We start from the raw sequence: 21,902 nt of genomic DNA, 5'->3' as shown, positions 1-21,902 counted from the left end.
AAATCAGAGTTGTATTTGCAGACAGCCTGTGTTGTGTAAACGCCAAGTTAATAAAACTTTTAAGCCCTAAACACACCCAACGTTTGTTTTGAAGTTTCGTGTCTTCCGTCGTCGGCGATTTGTAACACAGGTTTCGGAGAGAATGTCGGAAGTAAATTTCCCTTCGAATATACCAATGTTTTTCTTCCGATTTCAGTACGAATTCGGATAGATATGTCGGAAACAAATGTTCCTTCGCACAACAACCACCTTTGGTATATATCTAACAGCAAGGGGTTGCAGGGTTGCACTAGAGGTAATTTGGACAGATTTTTGGACAAAAAGTCGATTTTTGCACTTTTAACAACGCAAGTTTTCTAATTTGATTCGAAGAAAGAACATGTCAAATTCTATGGATGTGCAATTTGTTTTCAAAAATATTCAAAACTTGCGGTATAACTCGATGTTAAAATCAAAATTTCGAAGACAAAATAAACAAGTAAGAAAAGTCTATAGTCGGACGGAGCCGACCATGGGATACCCTATACCACTATCCCTGGACGATCGCTCTCCACTGAACTTCTTTTCAATGATTGTGAAAATTAAATTATCAAATATCAGAGATGTAATGTATAATACTTATGACCAAAACCAAAAAGTTATCTAGCATGACAAAGACATTTTTGTAGCAGGAAAGGAAAATTTAGTTCACACAAACTAAAATGTAATGAAACCCACTTATGTAGTACTACTACTTCCGTTGTTTAACCGCTACGTTATTGAAATTTTTACCAATTTCAGAAAACAGTTTCAGTCCATTTAACCCGCTAAGTATTATCTGATCTTCACGTTGGTTTGTACGCGTTTTCTTCATCATAAACTCTAACTTTGTTTAAAATTTTGCGGGTTATTATTTTGACCTACATAGCCGCACAAAATTGGTTAAAATTTTGTTTTTGGTCCATTTCATCCCCTTTCTATTTCTATTCTGGCCCGAACCCAACCTCCTTAAAAAATTCGTTACAATCGGTCCATAATTGCGGCCTTAAGCTTGTTTACAATTTTTAATGGACGGACACACATCGCTAAATCGCTTTATCTCGTCGAGATATGAATTTTGGCATACCAAATAAGGGGTCTAGGACGAATATTTCGTGGTGTTACATAAACTTTTGGAGAGACAATATGTAGCATGGGATAAAAATGTGGTTCTCTAAACAGAACCCAATATGCATATATTAGGCAGTAGGCCCGTTATCTAGCACACATTTTATTGCAATTTACATCAGAGTTTTTTTCCATATGTAGGCTACTTTGCGAAATATATATGTCCTCAAGGAATTAAAATATCGACCAAAAATAAAATTTTTATATTTTTCATACAAACGTAATGGTCCATTTCACCCGCTAAAGAATATCAGATCATCATTCAAAATTGTAGGCATCTTTTTCGACCTATACTCTTACCCGGTGCAAAATTTCGTGACTATTGATGTATAATTGCGACTTCTAGCGAGTTTATTATTACACTACAAACAAATAACGGAATATATTAGGCTGTAACTCTGTTATCTGATCATGCACACCAACATAATTGGCATCAATTGGAAGGTCAAGCGTTCCACTTTCAAGTATATCTCAGTTGTCCGGAATGTCACTTCCAGGAATTAAGATATAAGCTGTATATTAAAAATTTTCACAATTTTCACACTAAAGTTTTGGTCCATTTAACCCTCTAAATATTATACGATCGCCATCTCAAATTGCAAGCTTCTCCTTTGTGATATACTCTTACCTTATTTAAAATTACGAGTTGATCGGACTATTATTGAAACCTACAGAGCCGCTAGAAAATTGGATAAATATTATGTTTTTGGTCCATTTCACCCGCTAAATATTTCACGATCATCACCAATAAGAATAGGGATCTATTCAGATCTGAACCCGACCTCCATACAAAATTTCGTGACGATCGGTCCATAATTGCGGCCTGGAGCGTGTTTACAATTTATAATGGACAGACGGACGGACGGACGGACGGACTGACGGACGGACACACATCTCAAAATCGCTTTATCTCGTCGAGATATGAAGAATGGTATACCACATTGGGGGTCTCCGACGAATATTTCGCGGTGTTACATGAATTTTTACCAAAACAAACTTATAATACCCTTTTCCACATTGTGGTATAGGATATAAAAATGTTAAGAAAGATAAAAACTCTGAGCAGAATTTAAACTCAATTTGTAAGAGTTTCGTAATACATAGATATGATATTCAATGTACTTTCAGAAAAAATCTTCATATACAGTGGCGGACAGCTACGCTGTCGGACTTTTATTAACCAGTTGATAAAATGATTGATAATAGATCGATAATTTTTAAACTGACTAAAAACTGGCTGAAAAGTTATCTAGAGATGAACCACATTGAACAGAAAAAATTTTCGGCAATTGTCCATGTCTAGATAACTTTTCGACCAATATAAAGTTATTCGAAAAGTTATATAGAGATTAACCACTCTGAAAACAGAAACATGTACCGTCTGCAAAGTATTTGTGTTTGTCGAAGAAATAAGGAACAAATGTATAAATAATTCGCACTTGCTTTTTCTTAATATTCTTCGTATAAATGCAGCATCCATTTATAGAATACAGTGTTGATGGACTGAACATATTCGTACATATTACTCATATTATTCTGGAATTAAAAAGGAACACAAAGGAAATATAAAAATTTGCCCCTTCTTCTCTCTAACAAAAAAGAGAGAGAGACAAAGAGAGGGAGAGAGAGAGAGAATATGAAAAGTCAAAAATAAAAAACACACAGAAACAAAAATTGTTTTTTTTTCACATTATGTTTTAAACTGACTAAAAATAGGCAAAAAAAAGTTAGTTTATTATCAGTCGAAAAGTTATCTGGCGTTGGACAATACTGACTACTCAGGCGCTCATCGCCTTGTAAAATTAGTCAGTTGGCATAAGGCAAAATGATCGATAAAATGCCACTTATGTTTAAAAAAAAAGCTAGCTTTATGTGAGCTTTAAATCGGCCACAGTCCCTACAGGGTAGTCAGTCTGACTGCCAGCATTTATGGTAGTATGTGTAAATTTTTGAAATTTTGAGAATGTATGTGTGACTTTTTCAAGACTGATGAAAATCAAAATAGGTCCCAATTTACATTAGGCGAGTTTACTTGCGGCAATTGTCAGTTTGATGGAGAGAGAGGTGAGGTATATGGCAACCCTTTGCCTCTCAACACCCTCTCTCACCCACAAACTGACAATTGCCGCAAGTAAACTCGCCTAATGTAAATTGGGACTAGTTTTGAGCGTATACTTTTTGTAAGTTGAACATTTTCAACTTTGACAGAACGTACGATATGTTATTGTATGTATGTTTGTGTGTGTTTCGTATTTTGAAAACAAAAGCCCAACAAAACATGAAATACTATTTATTGCAAAAGAAAAATGTTTGTTTTACGAATGACATTTAACATTTAATAAAGTTTCTGTCGCGGTTTTTGTGTTTTAAATGTGTAGTGTCGTCACAATTCTTTATTGTCATCACTATTAATAAATTCAAATATGGCAACATTGTACAACATTATCTATTGTTTATCCATCATTATCCATTAATGCTTTTTCCATATTCATCACTTTTGTACGTATGTAGTTCACTTTAAGAATTCAATAAAGAGTTATCGTTTGTCTATTGAAGTAAACCCATAACAATTAAATGGCGACGAGGATCAAAACGTAAAAGTGCAAAATAAAAATTACAACGTGCAAATCAAAACGCCATTAAATAAAATCAAAATATTTTTGCATTAAAATAAAATAAGATCAACATGGAAGAGCAAATGCAAAAATTATTAGAAGCAATAACGACGATGACAGTGGCAATGAGTGAACGTAGCCAAAGTGCAGTTCCAACAACAAACGTAAATGTGATTTCAAGCTTCGAGCAGTTCGACCCAAAAGTGGAATCTTTTAAAAATTATAAGGAACGCATTGAAATCCATTTTCAATTAAAGAAAATATTTGCCGATAAAGAGATGTGCGCAAAACTCTTGCTTCAATATGTTGGTTCATCAAATTACGCTCTATTAACATCTTTAGCAGCACCAAAAATTATTACAAGCCTTACGTACGAGGAAATAATTGGATTGTTTGAATCTCATTTTTGTCCAAAAAAGAACATATTAGTGGAACAGCATAAATTTTTGTCAGAAGTACAAAATGAAGACCAATCCATAACGGATTTTGTAACAGTGCTGCAAAAACGAGCAACAGACTGTGAATTTGTGTGCGAGACAGGGATGGAAATTTAAAAATTTCAAAAAGTACTAAAATGGTACCTTTTTCTGTGAAAAGGTACTTTTTTATTATTTTTTAAGAGAAATTAACAGTAAACAAACAAAAAAGCATCAAATGCATATTAGGGCTATAACCAAAAAAAAATGTTGGTGAAAACTATTGTAGGTTCGTAGAACTTTTTGTATTGAAAATTGGCCATATACAGCTGTGTTCAAAATAATAGGAGTGCTCATTCACACCAAGGGAATGGTAGAATAAACATGGTAAAACTTACCCATTTAGGTTTATTTTGAATTTGTTTAACATTGTTGACATCCCAACAGTTTATTCATCAGCAGAAATGTGGTAATCTGTTTTAAATTATTTACTGTTTACACCAACATTATAAATCGCCTTCAAATTTGTTGTTCAAAAAAATAGGAGTGCGGAAGAAAAAGGACAATAAAATATTTTTAGTTGAGTTTAAGATCAAAATTGTCTATATTTTAGTTGACAGTAGTGAATTCAATAGATTTTATGAGATTTGATGGCTGTTTGAAAACAAAAGTTCTCTTGGAGGTAGCCTAAAAACAGGTGATTGTCCTTGCAGCGATTTTTTCATAAATTGAGCACTTATTGGGTAACTCAATGGATTTTGTAGACAGAACATTAGTGATTAGAGTTTTTTGATGCTCTACCTGTTATCTCGAACAATATATAGTGATCGGTATCCCGGAAATTCGTGTATTTTGATCCTTGAGCCAAGTTAAAGCTGGTTTCCATAAACTCTTTACGTAAGGATCGGTTAAAAAAGCGTATGTATAAGGCATTAATTTCTCGATCATGTGATGTTTTGAGGTCCTTAGCATCTTAACTGCACGCAGAATTCATTATATGGTTATTTTTTGAATAATTGGATGATTGACACATATGAGACATTTTTCAAAACGCTTTGTTGAGAAGGAAACTTTAAAGACAAACTTTTGAAGTTTGCCTAAGATTATATTTATTAGATTTCGCATCGTATAATAAACAGTTTTCTAATGAAACTAACCTAAATGAAGTATTTTTGAGTGAAAAACGTAAGTTTATGTTGAAAAATATATTACGGCGTATACCAACCATAGTGCAATCCCAGCCTGCCTATTACTAAATGGTTCAAAGTACATTTCAACCGTTCACGTTTTAAACATTTTTTGAATAGAAGCGAAATTGATTGCATACACAAGGTTAGCATCCTAAGGACTTCCAAATATTATTTGGTTGGGGAATAAATTCCTTATAGATACGCTTTTTTGGCCGATCCTTACCTTAAGGCCTAATGTAAACTGTCTTAAACTTGAATCAAGGATCAAAATACACAAATGTATGGGATACCAATCATTATATATTGTTAGATATAACATCCATAGCATCAAACAAATCTAATCGTTAAAGCTTTTGTCTACAAAATCCACTGAGTTGCCCAATAAGTGCTCAATTTATGGAAAAAATTTCTGCAAGGACAATCGCCGGTTTTTGGCTACCTCCAAAGGACTTTTGTTTTCAAACAACAATCAAATCTCATAAAATATATTGGATTTATTACTGTTAACTAAAATATTGACAATTGTGATCCTGAACTCAACTAAAACTATTTTTATCGTCCTTTTTCTTCCACACTCCTATTTTTTTGAACAAAAACTTTAAACAAGATTTATAATGTTGGTATAAACAGTAAATAATTTAAAGCGTATTGCCACATTTTTGTTGATGAATTAAATGTTGGGATGTCAACAATGTTAAACAAATTTAAAATAAACCAAAATGGGTAAGTTTAACCATATTTTTTGACAATTTTCTTTTTTTGTATGGGCGCTCCTATTATTTTGAACGCAACTGTAAGTTCACGTTTTGGTATCGCCCCATACAAAGTGACGATTGACGCGACGACGTTTTAAGGAATTTCGAAGGTATTAATTAGTCTACCGAATTCGTTGTAATTTGGTGTTTTGTATTTCCAGATGATAAAAAACACTTCTACAAAAAATTGTTTATATGGAACGGCACGTCGCGATTTCCGGTATTTTGAGGGTTTCAGCTAAATTTTTGTCACCATGGGTCAACGTTTTGGTATGGTCCCATAAAACGGTAGAACCGATTTCAAGATTCTTAGTTTCTTTCTACATTTGCGGGCTAGATTGGATATCCTTTGGCATTTATGGTTCCTCGTGATTAAAAATTTTCCATCAAAAATTGTGGACAGTTGCCCACATTGTGGTGTAGCACCCACATAACGGTACCGCCTGTTTTTAGCTGACCGAATTATCTAAAATTGGGTATTGGGGTTCCCAGTGCATAAAAACTCCATAAAATTGTACAATTTTCCATATAACTTTAGAAATTTCCAAAAATTTAACATCGGAATTAAGTGTGAATTTTGCATTTTTTTAGTTTCACAAAAAATTTTCCACGTGTGGGACTGGACTATGTGAAATGGTACTGAATTGGTCGCGGGGGTACTTCGGTAATTTTTATAGTGAAATGGTACTGAAAAAAGTACTATTGTACTGAATTTTCCATCCCTGGTGCGAGTGCCAAAAATCTGTCGCTGATATTTTTCTGAGAGCGCAATTTATAAGGGGAATACGCAGTAGCCACATAAGAGAACAGTTACTCCAAAATCCAACGGCATCTTTTTCAGAAATTGTACAAAAATCAACAGCCTTGGAAGCAGCCAAACTTGACAACACCGCAATCTCTCATAATACCAGTACTTCATCTAACGTGAATCAAATACAAAAGGCAAAGTCAAAGAACGAAAACTTCGAGCAGAGCAGAGGCAGAGCAAGCAGCCGCAGTTACAAAAACAGAGCAACAAAAACTAAAGTAAATTACAGAGAGTTAGGTCTGGATGGGTTATGTCTTCGATGCGGCAAATCAAATCATATTGCGAAGGAGTGTAAAATAAATAAAAGAAAATTGAAATGTTTTGCCTGTGGGAAGATTGGCCATGTAAAATCAGTATGCATTAAAGAAAAGATGAATCAAAACAAAAACGAAAATTCTGCCAATACCTTGGACAATTTTGAAACAAGTGGTTACGGCATAAATAAAATTTTTAATGTTTACAATTCGTCTGCATCAAATGCAGATGCACAAAAATTTTATTTTTCAGTTTTGATTGAAGGTGAAACACAACAATTTGAAGTGGATTCAGGTGCAGGCATGGTTTAATAAGAAAGGTTAGCCAAAGCTTTATGTCAATTTAATTTTTTTCATTCGAGTATGCCTGAAACTTCAAAGCAATATAACCAAACTGTGTATGTGTGTGTGGTGTTTGAATAATATGCCAAACAATTTTAAAAACAATCGAATTCAATGATTTTTAAAATTGTTTTTAGACCATTTGTATGGAAGAAATTGGTGAGATTTGCATTGAAACAATCAGTTTATCATATTCACAACTCGATTATGTGGAGAAAACTTAACTCTTCTTTCATTTTTCGCGTTTTTTATAAAATGCTCAAAAAATGGATTGTAAACAAACCCACTTGTTGCTTTTATTTTGAAGTTTTAGGAATTCAAGAACAACAAGGGTTCTATAGATTTTTTTCATTTAAATCTACCTCTTTACTTATACCATGGGTGCAGGGTTCACGTTAATTCCCAAATGCGACTTCGATAAATTGAAAATACAATCAAGATTAAAATCAACAAACATCGCTTTTCGAACGTACACAGGAGATGTATTCAAGCCATTAGGTGTTGTGGATGTCGAAGTTCAATTCAACAAAAAGTCAAGAGAACAAATGTACGTAGTATCATCTAACCATTCAGCATTACTAGGACGCGTATGGATACGTCATCTAGGAATAAATCTAAACGACCTTGACAACACGGTAAGCGAATTGGATCAAGGTAAGGTGTGTGCAATAAATTCAATCCAGCAAATAATGCAGAAGTACCCTAAGATTTTCGAAGAAAAAATAGGATGTATTCCAGGTTTCATGTGCAATCTCAAATTAAAAGACGGTGCCAAACCAGTATTTGTTAGGGAAAGACAAGTGCCATTTTCCTTGCGTGGTAAAGTAGAAGAAGAGCTTAATCACTTAGAAAGAGATGGAGTCATTACGAAGATCAATACCAGCGATTGGGGTTCTCCTCTTGTGGTAGTACAAAAACCAGATGGTAACGTGAGACTTTGCGTAGATTATAAAATTGGTGTAAACCAGCAACTTCAATCAGCTCACTACCCAATTCGACGTATAGATGAAATTTTTAATAGCTTAAAGAACGCAAAGTATTTTTGCAAAATCGATTTATATAAAGCATATCTCCACGTTCAAGTCGACGATTGCAGTAAAGAAATACAAACGATTTCTACTCATCGTGGTACATATAGAATGAACCGTTTATCTTTTGGAATCAAAACAGCACCCAGTGAGTTCAACAGAATTTTAGACCAAATACTCCAAGGTCTCGAAGGTACCATATCGTACTTTGACGATATTGTGGTATGTGGTGTCTCGAAGGATGAATGTTTACAAAGGTTAGATAAATGCTTTGAAAGATTGAACCAGTACAATCTTCATGTGAACAAGCGCAAGTGCGAATATTTTAAAGAGCAAATTACTTACCTAGGCTACGTTATAAGCCATAATAAAATTTCAAAGTGCCACAGGAAAACAAAAGCCATTGCAGAGCTTCCACAACCAAAAGATGCGGAAAGTGTCAAACGTTTTCTAGGAATGATTACGTATTACTCTAAATTCATTCCAAACGTGTCAACTCTAACTTATCCATTACGTGAGCTATTACAAAAGCACAAAAAATTTGTATGGTCAACTGAATGTCAACGCGCATTTACAAAATTGAAAAACGAAATTCTGTCTGATCGAGTTCTCAGGCCCTATGACGAAACACTGCCAATAACTGTCGCTTGCGATGCTAGCCCTACTGGCATTGCTGCAGTCCTGTCAAATGTGGAAAACGGAGAGGAAAGGCCAGTAGCATTCATATCTCGTGCACTAACTAAAGCAGAACAAAACTACAGCCAATTAGACAGAGAGGCATTGGCCATTATTTTTGCAGTTGACAAACTTTTCATGTATTTGTACGGAAGAAAGTTCACTTTAATAACAGATAACAGACCGTTATCAAGGATTCTACATCAATCATCAAAAATACCAGCCATGACCTCAGCAAGATTATTAAGATATGCATCATTTTTACAGGGGTTCGATTACAATGTCAAACATCGCAGTGCAGAAGACAACGTTAACGCCGATTGTTTATCAAGAGCACCAATATCGGAAACATCGGATTGCCCACATTTTCTCGAAGATGAAATACACATAGTTCAAGAGCAGATTGTCAACGAAATATCAATAAATTCAAATACAGCAACAAACGGTCTCGCCGAAAGATATGTTCAAATATTAAAACACAAACTCAAGGCCATGGAAAACGATTCAACACCTTTATGGGAAAAAGTACAAGAGATTTTATGGCGTTATCGAGCAACTCCATTAGCCAGGGGAGACACACCGGCAAAATTATATTTAAATCGAGAGATTAGAACGAAATTAGATGCCATTCGACCAAGTAAGCCAGAGAAGACGTCACCACCTTCATTAATAGTTCGTCAAATTAACATTGGTGATAGAGTACAAGTGCATTGGTGCGAGAGAGGTAAAACTATTTGGAAGTTTGGTGTCATCACTGCAAAGTGGGGTAATCTACATTACGAAGTATTACTTGATACTGGTTACAAGCTGAAGAGACATATCAATCAAATTCGAAGATCTGATGTTCCAAAACCTGATCGAGACAATAATCCAAAACATGAACCGCAAAAAGTCCGTAAACCACTCCGTCAAGAAATTTGGATCGAAACATCAATCAATGAACCACCAGAGCAAATGCGACCATCTACACCACCAGTTCAATGTCAACCAACCAACAACAGCAGCACAACTATAAGAAGATCTAGTAGAGCTAGAAAACCGCCTGCATATTTTTCGGATCATGTTCGTTATTAAGCCTGGGAGAGTGTAGTGTCGTCACAATTCTTTATTGTCATCACTATTAATAAATTCAAATATGGCAACATTGTACAACATTATCTATTGTTTATCCATCATTATCCATTAATGCTTTTTCCATATTCATCACTTTTGTACGTATGTAGTTCACTTTAAGAATTCAATAAAGAGTTATCGTTTGTCTATTGAAGTAAAGACATAACAAAATGGGATTTCGGATTCAACGTATTTGGGTGATACGGACTCAGAGAGCGTTGTTGTGTTAGGTAGGTGAATATTTTTTGTACGTCACGACTTAAATTAGGTATAGCTGTTAATGACAAATACTGCTTCTGCTTCTATTTGGTGTATTAAAGACATGTAAAATGCTAATCAAGAAGACCAGCAAAGCTTTCAATCAGCTTTGTCGGTAACTCAAAAAATGATTTAGAGAATCGCACTACAGATATATCTATGTAACTTAAGAAAGGTATGATGTTGTTGTTTTTTTTTTCAATACACAGTCATTTGTCCGAAAGTATATATATATAGGAGCATATGTTCCTTATATCCACCGTGGCGCAATCGTATGCACACCCGCCTTGCACGCTGAATGCCCTTTTTCGATTGCCTGGCCAGGCAATAACAAATTTTCATTAAAATCTTGACAACATTTTCTGAGTATTTCAGACATGTAAAACTTGTAGAGAAGTGCTGTGCCGTTCGGACGTTCAGCGATAAACAGTAGGTCCCCATATCATTGAGGTAATTTGAATCGGAATCATTCTGGTATGTTTGTGGAACAGTTGTTATTTGGTCTGTTCCAAAACTGAAAGAATCTACCAATTTTTACTATTTTTCTCGATAACATGAAGGAGAAATTGTTATCGTAGTAAAAATTAGTAGCTTCTTGCAGGTTTTGGAACAAAGCAATTATTATACTTGTACTTTACACAACAATTTTTGTTATCGTTCAAAATATTTATGCAATATTTACTTTTTAAATTCCTATTATTTATTTGGCAATGGCACAGAGTCAATCACTTTGAATAGAGACAAAAAAACTGTTAACTAACCTATTTTTTAACGGAAACGGATATCCGTAGACTTTGCACCGAACAAAATATAATTGACCTTGAATAAGAGGCAATACATCAGACTTTAAATATTTCCGTTTAGCCAATGCAAGAAGCAACACCAATCACAGTTTGCATTTATTGTTAGTCACACATACACACACAGTCCTCCATACATAGCTTGCTTCCAATATTTATTTCCATTCCATCAACTGTGTAAATTAAATTAGATTTTGGGTAAATAAATTCTATGGGATTTGGAATTGTGGTAGACATGACTGAAACTCAAGATATGCATCATAATAACAACAATATACATATATACAACATACCGTGTATGTACATACGTATGTTCGCTGTTTGTATATAAACATTCTAAAGCATCCTTAACTCTATATGTTTGAATTGGCATCCTTGCCCCCGCACACCCAAACAATTTACTTTGTAAACCAGCCAATCAGGAAATCGGATTGTCGCATCTCTATCCCGTACATGCGCAATTGGTACTTGCCACATAAAAACGGAAACGCCCCTTAAGGTATGCAATAAATCTTATCAATCTTCATTTTTGAATTCAGTTGCGGCGCGCATTTTCGACACTTCGGTTTCCAGTACATATCGGCAATTAATGTGTTTTTGAATTAAACATAAAGAAAATCATAATTAAGTTCATAATTGAAAATTAATGTGAAAAGCAAAAAACAAATATTGAATAAAAATGGTACGGTGTAAAGAGTTTATTTCGCTTCAATAAATAATTATTTCTTATATTTGGTTTTAATAATTTACTTATATCTCGAGAAAAAATATACAAAACGAATATTTATAATAACAGAAATAGCAACCTAATTTAACCATAACTTATCGTATAACCCATGTTTTCCATAAGAGTCTCTTTAATGGCCGGTTGTAGCGCCCTTTGCATATAAGTGGTCAATAGACTGCGAACTCCCATCGAGAATAACTTTTCCAATTCATCTCGCAACGCATCATTGACATCTTCACGATCACCATATAGATTGGTGCCACCATTACCATTATTGCTGTTGGAAAATATATCGGCAAATGCTCTGGCATCCGGTTGGAGCAAATCTTGAACATTGTCGTCTGATAACCTTAAAATGTCATCGTCAAAATTGATTTCATCGTTTAGGCGATCGGAAGACATGTAACGGCCTTGACGGCGTCTATTGTAGGTGCTGCGCTTTCTACGAAATTGCTTGCGATAAAAATTATCACCATTGGGGTCGAGAAGTTCCTGCGAATTGGCATCAGTCCACTCCAAGTCTTCATCGCGCATATTTGGTGGTATATAACCCTCACTTCTAATATCGAAAATAACATCGGGTGTCAACTGTGATGTCTGTGGTCGATGGCCCTGAGTTGGTTCTTCATTTACAAAACTGTAGCGGCGTTTTGAATTTTGCCGTAATTTTATACCTGTTGGTCCTGTAATTTAGAATTATGTAATTTTAGATAATTTGAGGATATAAACATAGGTGTTGTCATAGGTTTTGAATAGGGATAGCAGAAAACAACATACCTTGACAACCATGTGCAAATACAGATATAAATCCTGGTTCTGCAAAATGTGAATCTGTTCTCACCGAGGCTGCCCCAATACGGCGCGATTCTTCACCACTAACCTTTTCAAATCCAATCGGCACAGTATGAAATTCAATGCCAGCGTGTCTTAGACGCAATATCATATTGCATTTTCCACCTGTTGGCTGCAGTACAATTCGTCCGCTCAGAGTCAAATCGGGAAATATCAAACGTGTATCCAAGGTTGAGTTTTCCGAAATAAATTTACACTTATCGATTTCTACCCATCTTGCACTTGTATCCGGAGGCAATCGAACGCGCAAATCCTCAACCTCTACTCGCGACACTTGCAATTTATGAGGCTGTCGTTGAGTTTGATATTTTTGATATACCTGGGATGGTGGTGAATTCTGGTACGTTGATAGGGCAGCATCAAAATCTAATCTTGAATTTGGTCCGTAATTTCGATTAATATTTTTGGCATAGTAGCCACGGTCCGGTGATGGATGGTAGAAATCGTCATCGATATTTTCATCAGCCTGGCCATAAAGGGAATGATACAAAGCATACGGCGATTGCAATGGAGTGTATGAACGAGCAGACTTTGTTTGGAAACTTCGACGTCTCATGTGCTCTAAAGCGTTTTCCAACCGATTTGAACATCTTTGAGTGTTTCGATACGGCTGTGACAAAACCACTGCAAATATTAAGGAAATCTTTAAAAGTTAATATTTTTGAAAATACATATAAATCATAATATGTATATGTTTGATACATATGCAGGTGTAATCTTTTTGAGATATACTCTCGAAATGTGAAAGATTCGTCTGGCCAAGACGGCGAAAGAAATTTTAGGGTCAATTATGTGCAGGAGGAAAGTAAGTTAATCGTCTGCATTATCGTTATAATGCGATATCTACTAGTTTCCAATACATGTGTTCTTGTTTTAAATCTGTCAAACCAACTACGTCTAGATTCGATGCCTTGTAAAGGTTCATTTCATGCTGATTGACTTTCATTAAAACATCATTAAATCTTTTAACACCTATGTTGGGACTATTATGGAACAATCGTCAAGAAGTATGGAATTCGGTTTTCGAACACAGTTATGTGTATACTCTGTTCGAAACCCGAAATGCACACTTCTTGAGGATTGTTCCACAATAGCCCCAATAAAACTCAAATAAATGTTGGCAAAAAAGATATGGACTATATAGTTGTTCCGAGATGTGGCTTTGAACTAAATTTAATTGTAATACTGGTGAAATTTAGTTTAGAAGGCGACGGAATGAATGACTGATATATTCCATCTTCCAACTTGATATAAGTTCTGAGAAATGGATCTATAGCAAGTTATCCAGAAAATAAGTTATTTTAGTTGGTCGTAGTAGAATTTTTTAGAGCTTTCGGGAAGTACATACGAAACAAAAACTATCCTCAAACAGTGCTTAATCTGGGCTTAAAGGAAAATTTTATGGAGTATTCAAAGAATATTACGATGTGTTAAGTATGCACTAGAGTTGTGTAGTTCCGAAACGATCTAGTTTCAAGGAACTATTTCGAATAAGGAACTATTAGAACTATATTCTAGAGCTGGCAAAAAATCGATGACATTATCGATAATATCGATTATTATTTAAAAATTCAATATCGATAGATAGTTTTTCCTATCGATATTATCGGAATAAAAACCCCTAACCTGAAATCCATTGAAATAAATAGAAATTTCGCTGCTTTTCGGTTATGTGTGTGTAAGAAAGTAAGTCCGTAGTCACACGTACACACTTTTCGGTAAAATAAAATGTATTTTTTTTTTACATTTTTTATAAAATAAAAAGAGTTGCTTATTCTCCTTATTCTCCATTTTCATCCCCAAATTAATGGCGATGACAACTTAACTATAATATCGATAGCAATCGATATTTTAAAACATTTTATCGAAAATATCTAATGTTGGGAATATCGATGGTTTGCCAGCTCTACTATATTCAGCTCTTGCTTTTAAATAGTTCCTTTAGTTTTTATAGTTATCTTTGTTCATCTCGTTCCTTTAATTTATCACCTACGTCGATCTTTTTTCGTTGCATTAATTTTTTTATGGTACAACTTGGATTTGGGTGAACGGATAGACCTGGAAACCTGAAACTTGGAATTAAGGTTACTGTTGGAGTGTATGATTAATGAAGTTTTGGATATTTGTACTTATGTGTACGAAAAGTGCCAAATGGTACTAAATTTAGTTCAGTTTGGATTATTAAATCTGAAATTTGGAATTAATATTACTATCGAAGTGTAAGATTAAGATAGTTTTGGAAAATCTTGCTTATGGGCACGTAAAGTACTAAATGGTACTAAATTCGGATTTGGCTGATATCCTGAAATTCGTACTTGTGGGTACGAAAAGTACTAAATTTCGTACAATATGGATTTGGGTGAACGAATAGAGCTGGAATCTTGAAATTTGGAATTAAGATTACTGTGGGAGTGTAGGATTAAATGAGTTGTGAAAATTCGTACTTATGATTACGGAAAGTACTAAATATGGTACAATTTGGATGTGGGTGAATGGATTGAGCTGGAATCCTGAAATTTGGAATTAAGATTACTGTTGGAGTGTAGGATTGAGGTGGTTTTGGAAAATCGTACTTATGGGTACGAAGAGTACTAAATGGTACTAAGTTTGGTACAATTTGGTATTTGATGAACGGATACAGCTGGAATCCTGAGATTTGGAATAACGATTACTGTTATTGTTTTGTATTAATGTCAGTGTAGGGTTGAGATATATGGTTGTCGAAATACGTACCATAAGTATACGAAAATTACTAAATGGTACATAATTTGTTGTTGGGTTTAGGGACAGAGCTGGAATCTGTATTTTTTGTGTCTGTATTGGTTTGTAACGTTGGTACATGGACGTGTTTTAAGAAATACGTACCATAAATTTACAGTACAAAAGAGTTTAAAGTACAAAAGCTGTCTAAATATTGTATCGGGTGTAGGTGAGCTGGAATTCTAAAATATGTTCTTAGAGCCACTGTTGGTATGTGGGGTTACTAAATGGTACAGAATTTGGTATAATTTGTTATTGTGTAAAGGGTTAGAAGGAATTTTTTGAAATTTTAGGATTAGGTTTCGGAAATTCGAATTTTTGTATTCATATGTATATTTGGGTTTGAGGGAACTTCTAGAGCAGGAAATGAGAATCGCGTTTGGTATAAATGGTTGATATAAGAATGTAATTTTTTAAGGTTTTACACAGGTTTACGAAAAGTACTAAATTTGGTATCATTTTGTTATTGCATAAATGAAAATATAGGGATTTCTTTTACTATTTGTTGTAGTCAAGCTTAATCTCATATTTGTTGTTTTCAAATTTAAAAAACAACAAGGATTTTTTTTTTTTTTTTTTGAAATGCGTACAAATTCTGAAATTTGTTATGGGGGTCGTCAAGGCGTTCAGAAATAAGGCCCCATGAAATAACACCCTAAATTGAAAATGAGATAGGTCCTAAACAGGTATATGGAATCATTTAGCTGTTGGGGTCAATTTGTCTTCACAACAAGTAAATCGAAAATTTGAAAATCAAATTGGGGTCTTATTGCATTTTTCATTGAGGCCTTTTTGGACATGTTTAGGGCCCAAATGCTATCCAGTGTTTAACAGAAAAAATAAATTGTGGTGAATATTCGAAAGTTATTATGGAGAAAACGAACAAAAACAAGTAAAAAAGTATCAGTCGGCTTTGTCGACAGAGATATACCCTCAGCCTTTGTGGTGTGAAACACTTTTTCCAAAAAAAAACATATCTACATATTTGGAGGGTTTTCAGAATTGTGGGCGTATGAAATTGCCGACAAAAATATGGATTTGTCTAAAGTTTTGCGGGGAGATACCTGAAGGAATGGACCGACATAGTCCATTTTAGAATGGATCTTATTTTGGGAGTCATCCCTCTTGATAGATATCTCGCCCAATGGTTATTTCAGTAGGTCGCCATATTATTTAGAACTTTTGGAACATTATATCTGGAAACATGTACATACATGTCTTCGACAAACATAACATCGCTGTAAACTGGGCCACTAAAAAAACCTTACAAATTTCCAAAGGATCCTCGAACAGACTCTTAACCACATAAAAATGTTGAACAATGTTTGTGTTGCACACAATGCAATAATATCTGAATTTGTCAGTAGCAGTTCGGAGAAAATTTACCGGACTACGGTATTCGACAAAGACATTTCGTATATGGAGTATATTAATTATTTAAATTGAAAAAAAAATCGGGAAATTTCTATTTGTTTGCATTTTATAGCATAAATATTTTTGTAAAAAATCGAGCAATTTTTTATTCAAAATTATTGTAGCCTGCGGCGTTTTTCGGTATTATAAAATTATTTGCTATTTTTTAGAAAAAACCTTGTATTTAGTAAAACTGTAAAAATATTTTTGTAAAAAATCGCGCGATTCGGTTTTATAAAAGAATTTGCATTTTTTTTAGAAAATCTTTGTATTTTATAAAATTGTGAAAATATTTTTATACCCTCAGCCTTTAGGCTAAGGAGGGTATTTACACTTTGATACGACCAAAAATGTGCCTCATCGAAATAACGGTTTTAGACCCCAAGTATGTTTGTACGATATCCGTTTCAGACAATGTTGAGTAGATCTAGCAATGTCCGTCCGTCTGTCTGTCTGGCTGGCTGGTGCGCACGATAACTCTCGAACGGATCAATCGATTCGGTTCAAATTTTGGGTATCGAAATATTTTGTCCAGATTCGATTTAAGTTCGAAGATGGGCCATATAGGTCCACTCCTTCAGGTACCTCCCCCACAAATGTTCAAAAATTGTCGCAAAACTTGTGCGCACGATAACTCTTGTAGGGAATAACCGATTTGGTCCATACTTTGCACATCGTGTAATTTCTACCAAACTTAGATGAGGTTCCAATATGGACTCAATCGGTCCACTCCTTCGGGTACCTCCCACACAAAATTTCGGAAAAGTTCAGTTTAGGACCTGGTCTCGAATCGCTTTGATTTTTGTTTACGCAAGTTGTACTCGCTGTCCTCTATACGACGCTGTAAGTTTCATTAGGGGCAAGTCCATACTTCCTGAGAAAATGGGCCTGAAAGTTACAAAAAACACTATGACTCTCTATACCCTATAACTCTCGAACGGATCTCGAAAATTTGGCTTTCGTAATATTTTGTCCAAACTTAGTTCAAGTTCAAAGATGGATTATATCGGTCCACTCCTTCCGGTACCTCCCCCACAAAAGTTCGAAAATGTTCGGAATATTTGTGAGTACGATAACCCTTGAAGGGAGTAACCGATTTGGTCCATACTTTGCATATTATGAAATTTCTACCAGACTTAGATGAGGTTCCAATATGACTTAATCGGTAAACTCCTTTGAGTACCACCCACACAAAATTTCGGAAAAGTTCAGTTTAGGACCTGCTCTCGAATCGCTTTGATTTTTGTTTTAGCAACTTGTATTCACGGGCCCTCATACAGCGGTACAAGTTTTATCGGGGGCAAGTCCATACTTCCTGAGAAAGTAGCATGAAAGATGCAAAAAGCCCCTATAACACCGTGTGTAGTGGATGGAGCGCAAGATAACTCTCGAAGGGATCTGCCGATTCGGTCCAAAATTTGTCCTTCGTAATATTTTGTCCAAATATTGTTTAAATTCGAAGATAAGCCATATCGGTCCACTCCTTCAGGTACCTCCCCCACAAAACTTCAAAAATGTTCGGAAAAATTGTGCGCACGATAAATCTTGAAGGGAGTGACCGATGTAATCCATACTTTACACATCCTAATATATATACCAGATCAGATCGAATATGTACTATATTTGTCTACTCCTTCTCCAAAATTTCGGATAAGTTCACTTTAAGACCTGCTCTCGAATCACTTTGATTTTTGTTGAAGCGATTTGCATTCGCTACCTCCATTACGACGGTACAAGTTTTTTCAGGGGCAAGTCCATATTTCTTAGGAAAACAGCCCGAAAGGTGTAAAAAATTCCTATGTCACCATATGTGGCGGTCGGAGAGCACGAAACCTCTCGAACTGTTCAACAAATTTGGTCTAACATTTGGTTTTCGTCATATTATATGCAAACATAGTTACTTTAACTTACCGGTCCACTACTTCCTGTACTTCTCCCCAATATTTAAAAAATGTCACTAAAATGCTAGGACGATATCACATGAATGGTGCAACCAATTTGGTCCAAACTTTGGATCTCCTAATATTTTGTCAAAATTTAGTTTAACTTCTAAAATGGCCGATATCGGTCCTCCCTAGGGGTAACTTCCCCACAAACGTTCAACATTTGTGTCTTAGTGCAGTTAATTCCTAATCCACATTTTTGTCGGCAAGTTCAAATCTCCAAAAAGGGTCAAAACATTCTGAAGAGACCTTAAATTCATTTGCTCTGTCCGTAGGTGAGAGTTTCACTTCACATTGGCTGAGGGTATATATCTGTCGGCAAAGCCGACTGACACTTTTTTACTTGTTTTTGTTGATTTATTAAAGTATTTGCAATTTTTTAGAAAAACTTTGTATTTACTAAAACTTTGAACATATTTTTGTAAGAAATCTCGCCATCTTTGATTGTAAATGTGTATGTATTGAGCAATAATTCCAGACCAGACACTAGGTTGACTTCAAAAATACTATCTGAAAATTTGTAATAATGGTTGTATAAATAGAAGTTATCAAAATCAGCCTTTGTCTTCTAGCCATTCACATCCGATATGTCTGATGAGCTGAGTTAAATCACCAGCGAAATGATCGTAGCATATTGGTTGGGTGTGTGCGACTTCGCTAGAATTCACTTTTTCAATACAAACTCCTTAGGTTATGTTAGCTCGATTAAAATTCAATTAATTAAAAACTTTCATAAATAATGACCTTCATCCTAATAAGACAACAATAAATACAAAATATTTCCCCCTACGGCGCTTTTCGGTTTTATAAAATTATTTGCAATTTTTTAGAAAAACCTTTAAAAAAACTGAAGTTGTGAAAATAATTTCGCCTGCGACGCTTTCGATTTAAAAAAAAAAATATTTGCATATTTTTACAAAAACTTTGTATTTTCCACAATTTTGTAATATATATTTTTCTTCTGGTACTCTCCAAATCAATTCAAACAGAATTAGAAAGGAGAGTAGAAGTAGTTTCAATATGTTAAAATTATAAAAAATATATCCATCAATTAGATACACCCCAAATTTGTTGCTTCATTTACACCCCAAATTTAAGTGAATAAATATTTTGGGGGGTTAATAGATAGTTTGCGGCCTAATTGTATTTTCGGTGTTTGGGTGATATTGCATTTTCCAAATGCACCCCGATTTCAAAAATGCATTTTGGCCCCAATGACATTTTGGGGCATAAATGTAATATTTTTTGGGGCCAAATGTCTTAGTTTGGGGCCTTTTTGTATTGGGTCAATTTTTAAAATTAAACAAAAAACACCCCATTTTCATTTCCGTTTGGGGGTGTTATTCCATGGGACTGAAATGGTATTGGAAATACCCACTATAAGGCTACGAAAAGTAATAAATGTCCACATAATTTGATTAAAATTGGTTAGGAATTGGTTGTACTTTCATTAATGTGTAGAGTATAATATAGTCGGCGCGGCCGAATTTGAGTCTTTCTTCACTAGTTTTCATTGTTATATGCGGGAGATTATAATTTTTGCAGTAAATGTTGTGATTTTTTTATGAGGTATAAACTATGATTGCTTTAATCTTCTTTCAAAAACACCTTAACATCAGTTATTAGAAGCCAATTTTTGGGCATAGAAATAAACCCGGATTTAGGATAATTCACAAACACATGGGACAGTTTTTTTGTGATTAATATTAATACGTAGTTTGTAGTTTTAAATTGGAACACAACATCTTTTTGAAGATTTTTTTCACGAAAACATTTATATTATTTAGCACAAATCAATATTAATAATTGGTTTATCCTCGTTTGTTAAATTTTCTCGAAGATTCCATTAGGTTAGATGGTATTCACAAGTATTTTTTTCGATTTTAATATTTTGCATCAATTTATGTATTTATTACCTTCAAACAAAACAAAGATTAAAATAACAAGTTTCGATTTGGATTTAAAATAGGAAGTGTGGAATTTTATTCGCCGAAATAGCCTCAATTCTTTTATTGGAATAAACATTTTCTAAACCACAACTTTAAAAATGAATTCAGGTCGTTTTGGCAAAAATACAGTTATAAAATGTTCACAACGGTAACGGCGAGAGCAAAGATTCGAAGTGAACTAACTTCGACAGCAACTGCAATGAAAATGTTGGGTGAGATGGTCGGTACAACACATAACGCTCACCACCGACACCAAATAAAAAAAGAAGAAGCCCAACACCACAAAAGTGGATCATCACCCAGCGATCATCAGTTTCAGTCATTCGCATAGACGCTCAGTTCGCACAACATGAACGATTTCTTTTCTTTGAATTGGTTGGTGGTTTTGGAGGGTGCCCATTTGTCTGCCACATAGCATGTAGATGTTGCTACTAAGATCGCTCACACATACATACATGCCGGGGAACTATAAAAATTTACAATGCAAACATGTGGAGCGGTATTACTTGCGGCTTTTCCGAAAGCAGGTGAACCCTACCATTCAGTGTCAATTTAACATAGATTTGTCGTCATCTCGACATCAGTGAAAGTGTTTTCCATACATGAACGGCATACAGGTACATATCGTCAGCATAAATGCCAAAAGTCGTAACTAATAAAATAATAATTGTACAGAAGAAGCAAAAACGTTATAAAATGAAGAACTGTTTTATGGATTATTAATCTTATGAAGGAGAGTATATAGGATACTATCATTCATATACGAATGGGAGTAAATAATGAAACGAAAATCGCGGAAACGCTTGTTTTTGTGATCCGTCATTACAACAAAATCTGCAATGTTATTCCATTTTCCGA

General features: G+C 34.7%; 2 protein-coding genes across 2 annotated transcripts in view; one reads left to right on the top strand and one right to left on the bottom strand.

Annotated features, from left to right (window-relative positions):
• The first annotated feature begins 11,937 nt into the window (after window positions 1–11,937).
• Window positions 11,938–21,902, top strand: part of Ets96B — a 46,752-nt gene continuing 36,787 nt past the window's right edge. Inside the window, exon 1 of the mRNA XM_073964409.1 lies at window positions 11,938–12,082. Coding sequence (XP_073820510.1) covers window positions 12,080–12,082 — 3 coding nt within the window. The 5' untranslated portion in view covers window positions 11,938–12,079. The remainder of the gene's footprint in view (window positions 12,083–21,902) is intronic.
• LOC141391536 (uncharacterized) lies at window positions 12,077–21,251 on the bottom strand. Its single transcript, XM_073964410.1, has 3 exons — window positions 21,012–21,251; window positions 12,905–13,603; window positions 12,077–12,810 (listed from the first exon to the last, which is right to left on the bottom strand). Exons 1-3 carry the CDS (start codon window positions 21,118–21,120, stop codon window positions 12,212–12,214), a joined length of 1,407 nt encoding a protein of 468 aa, XP_073820511.1. The 5' UTR covers window positions 21,121–21,251; the 3' UTR covers window positions 12,077–12,211.

This window comes from Musca autumnalis, unplaced genomic scaffold (assembly GCF_047663935.1).
Source record: "Musca autumnalis isolate F117 unplaced genomic scaffold, ASM4766393v1 scaffold_1, whole genome shotgun sequence".
Taxonomy (NCBI): Eukaryota; Metazoa; Arthropoda; class Insecta; order Diptera; family Muscidae; genus Musca; species Musca autumnalis.
The sequence above is the reverse complement of the archived record's forward strand: the minus strand, read 5'-3'. Positions and strand labels throughout refer to the sequence as shown.

Bases quoted from the DNA above. Each gene is read 5' to 3' on its own strand.
- LOC141391536 (XM_073964410.1), bottom strand. From the start codon at position 21,120: ATGTTTATTCCAATAAAAGAATTGAGGCTATTTCGGCGAATAAAATTC. The intron at 13,604-21,011 runs GTAATAAATACA...TAATATTTGCAG, and splicing joins AATCTTTGTTTTGTTTGAAG to TGGTTTTGTCACAGCCGTAT. The intron at 12,811-12,904 runs GTATGTTGTTTT...TCTAAATTACAG, and splicing joins ATTTGCACATGGTTGTCAAG to GACCAACAGGTATAAAATTA.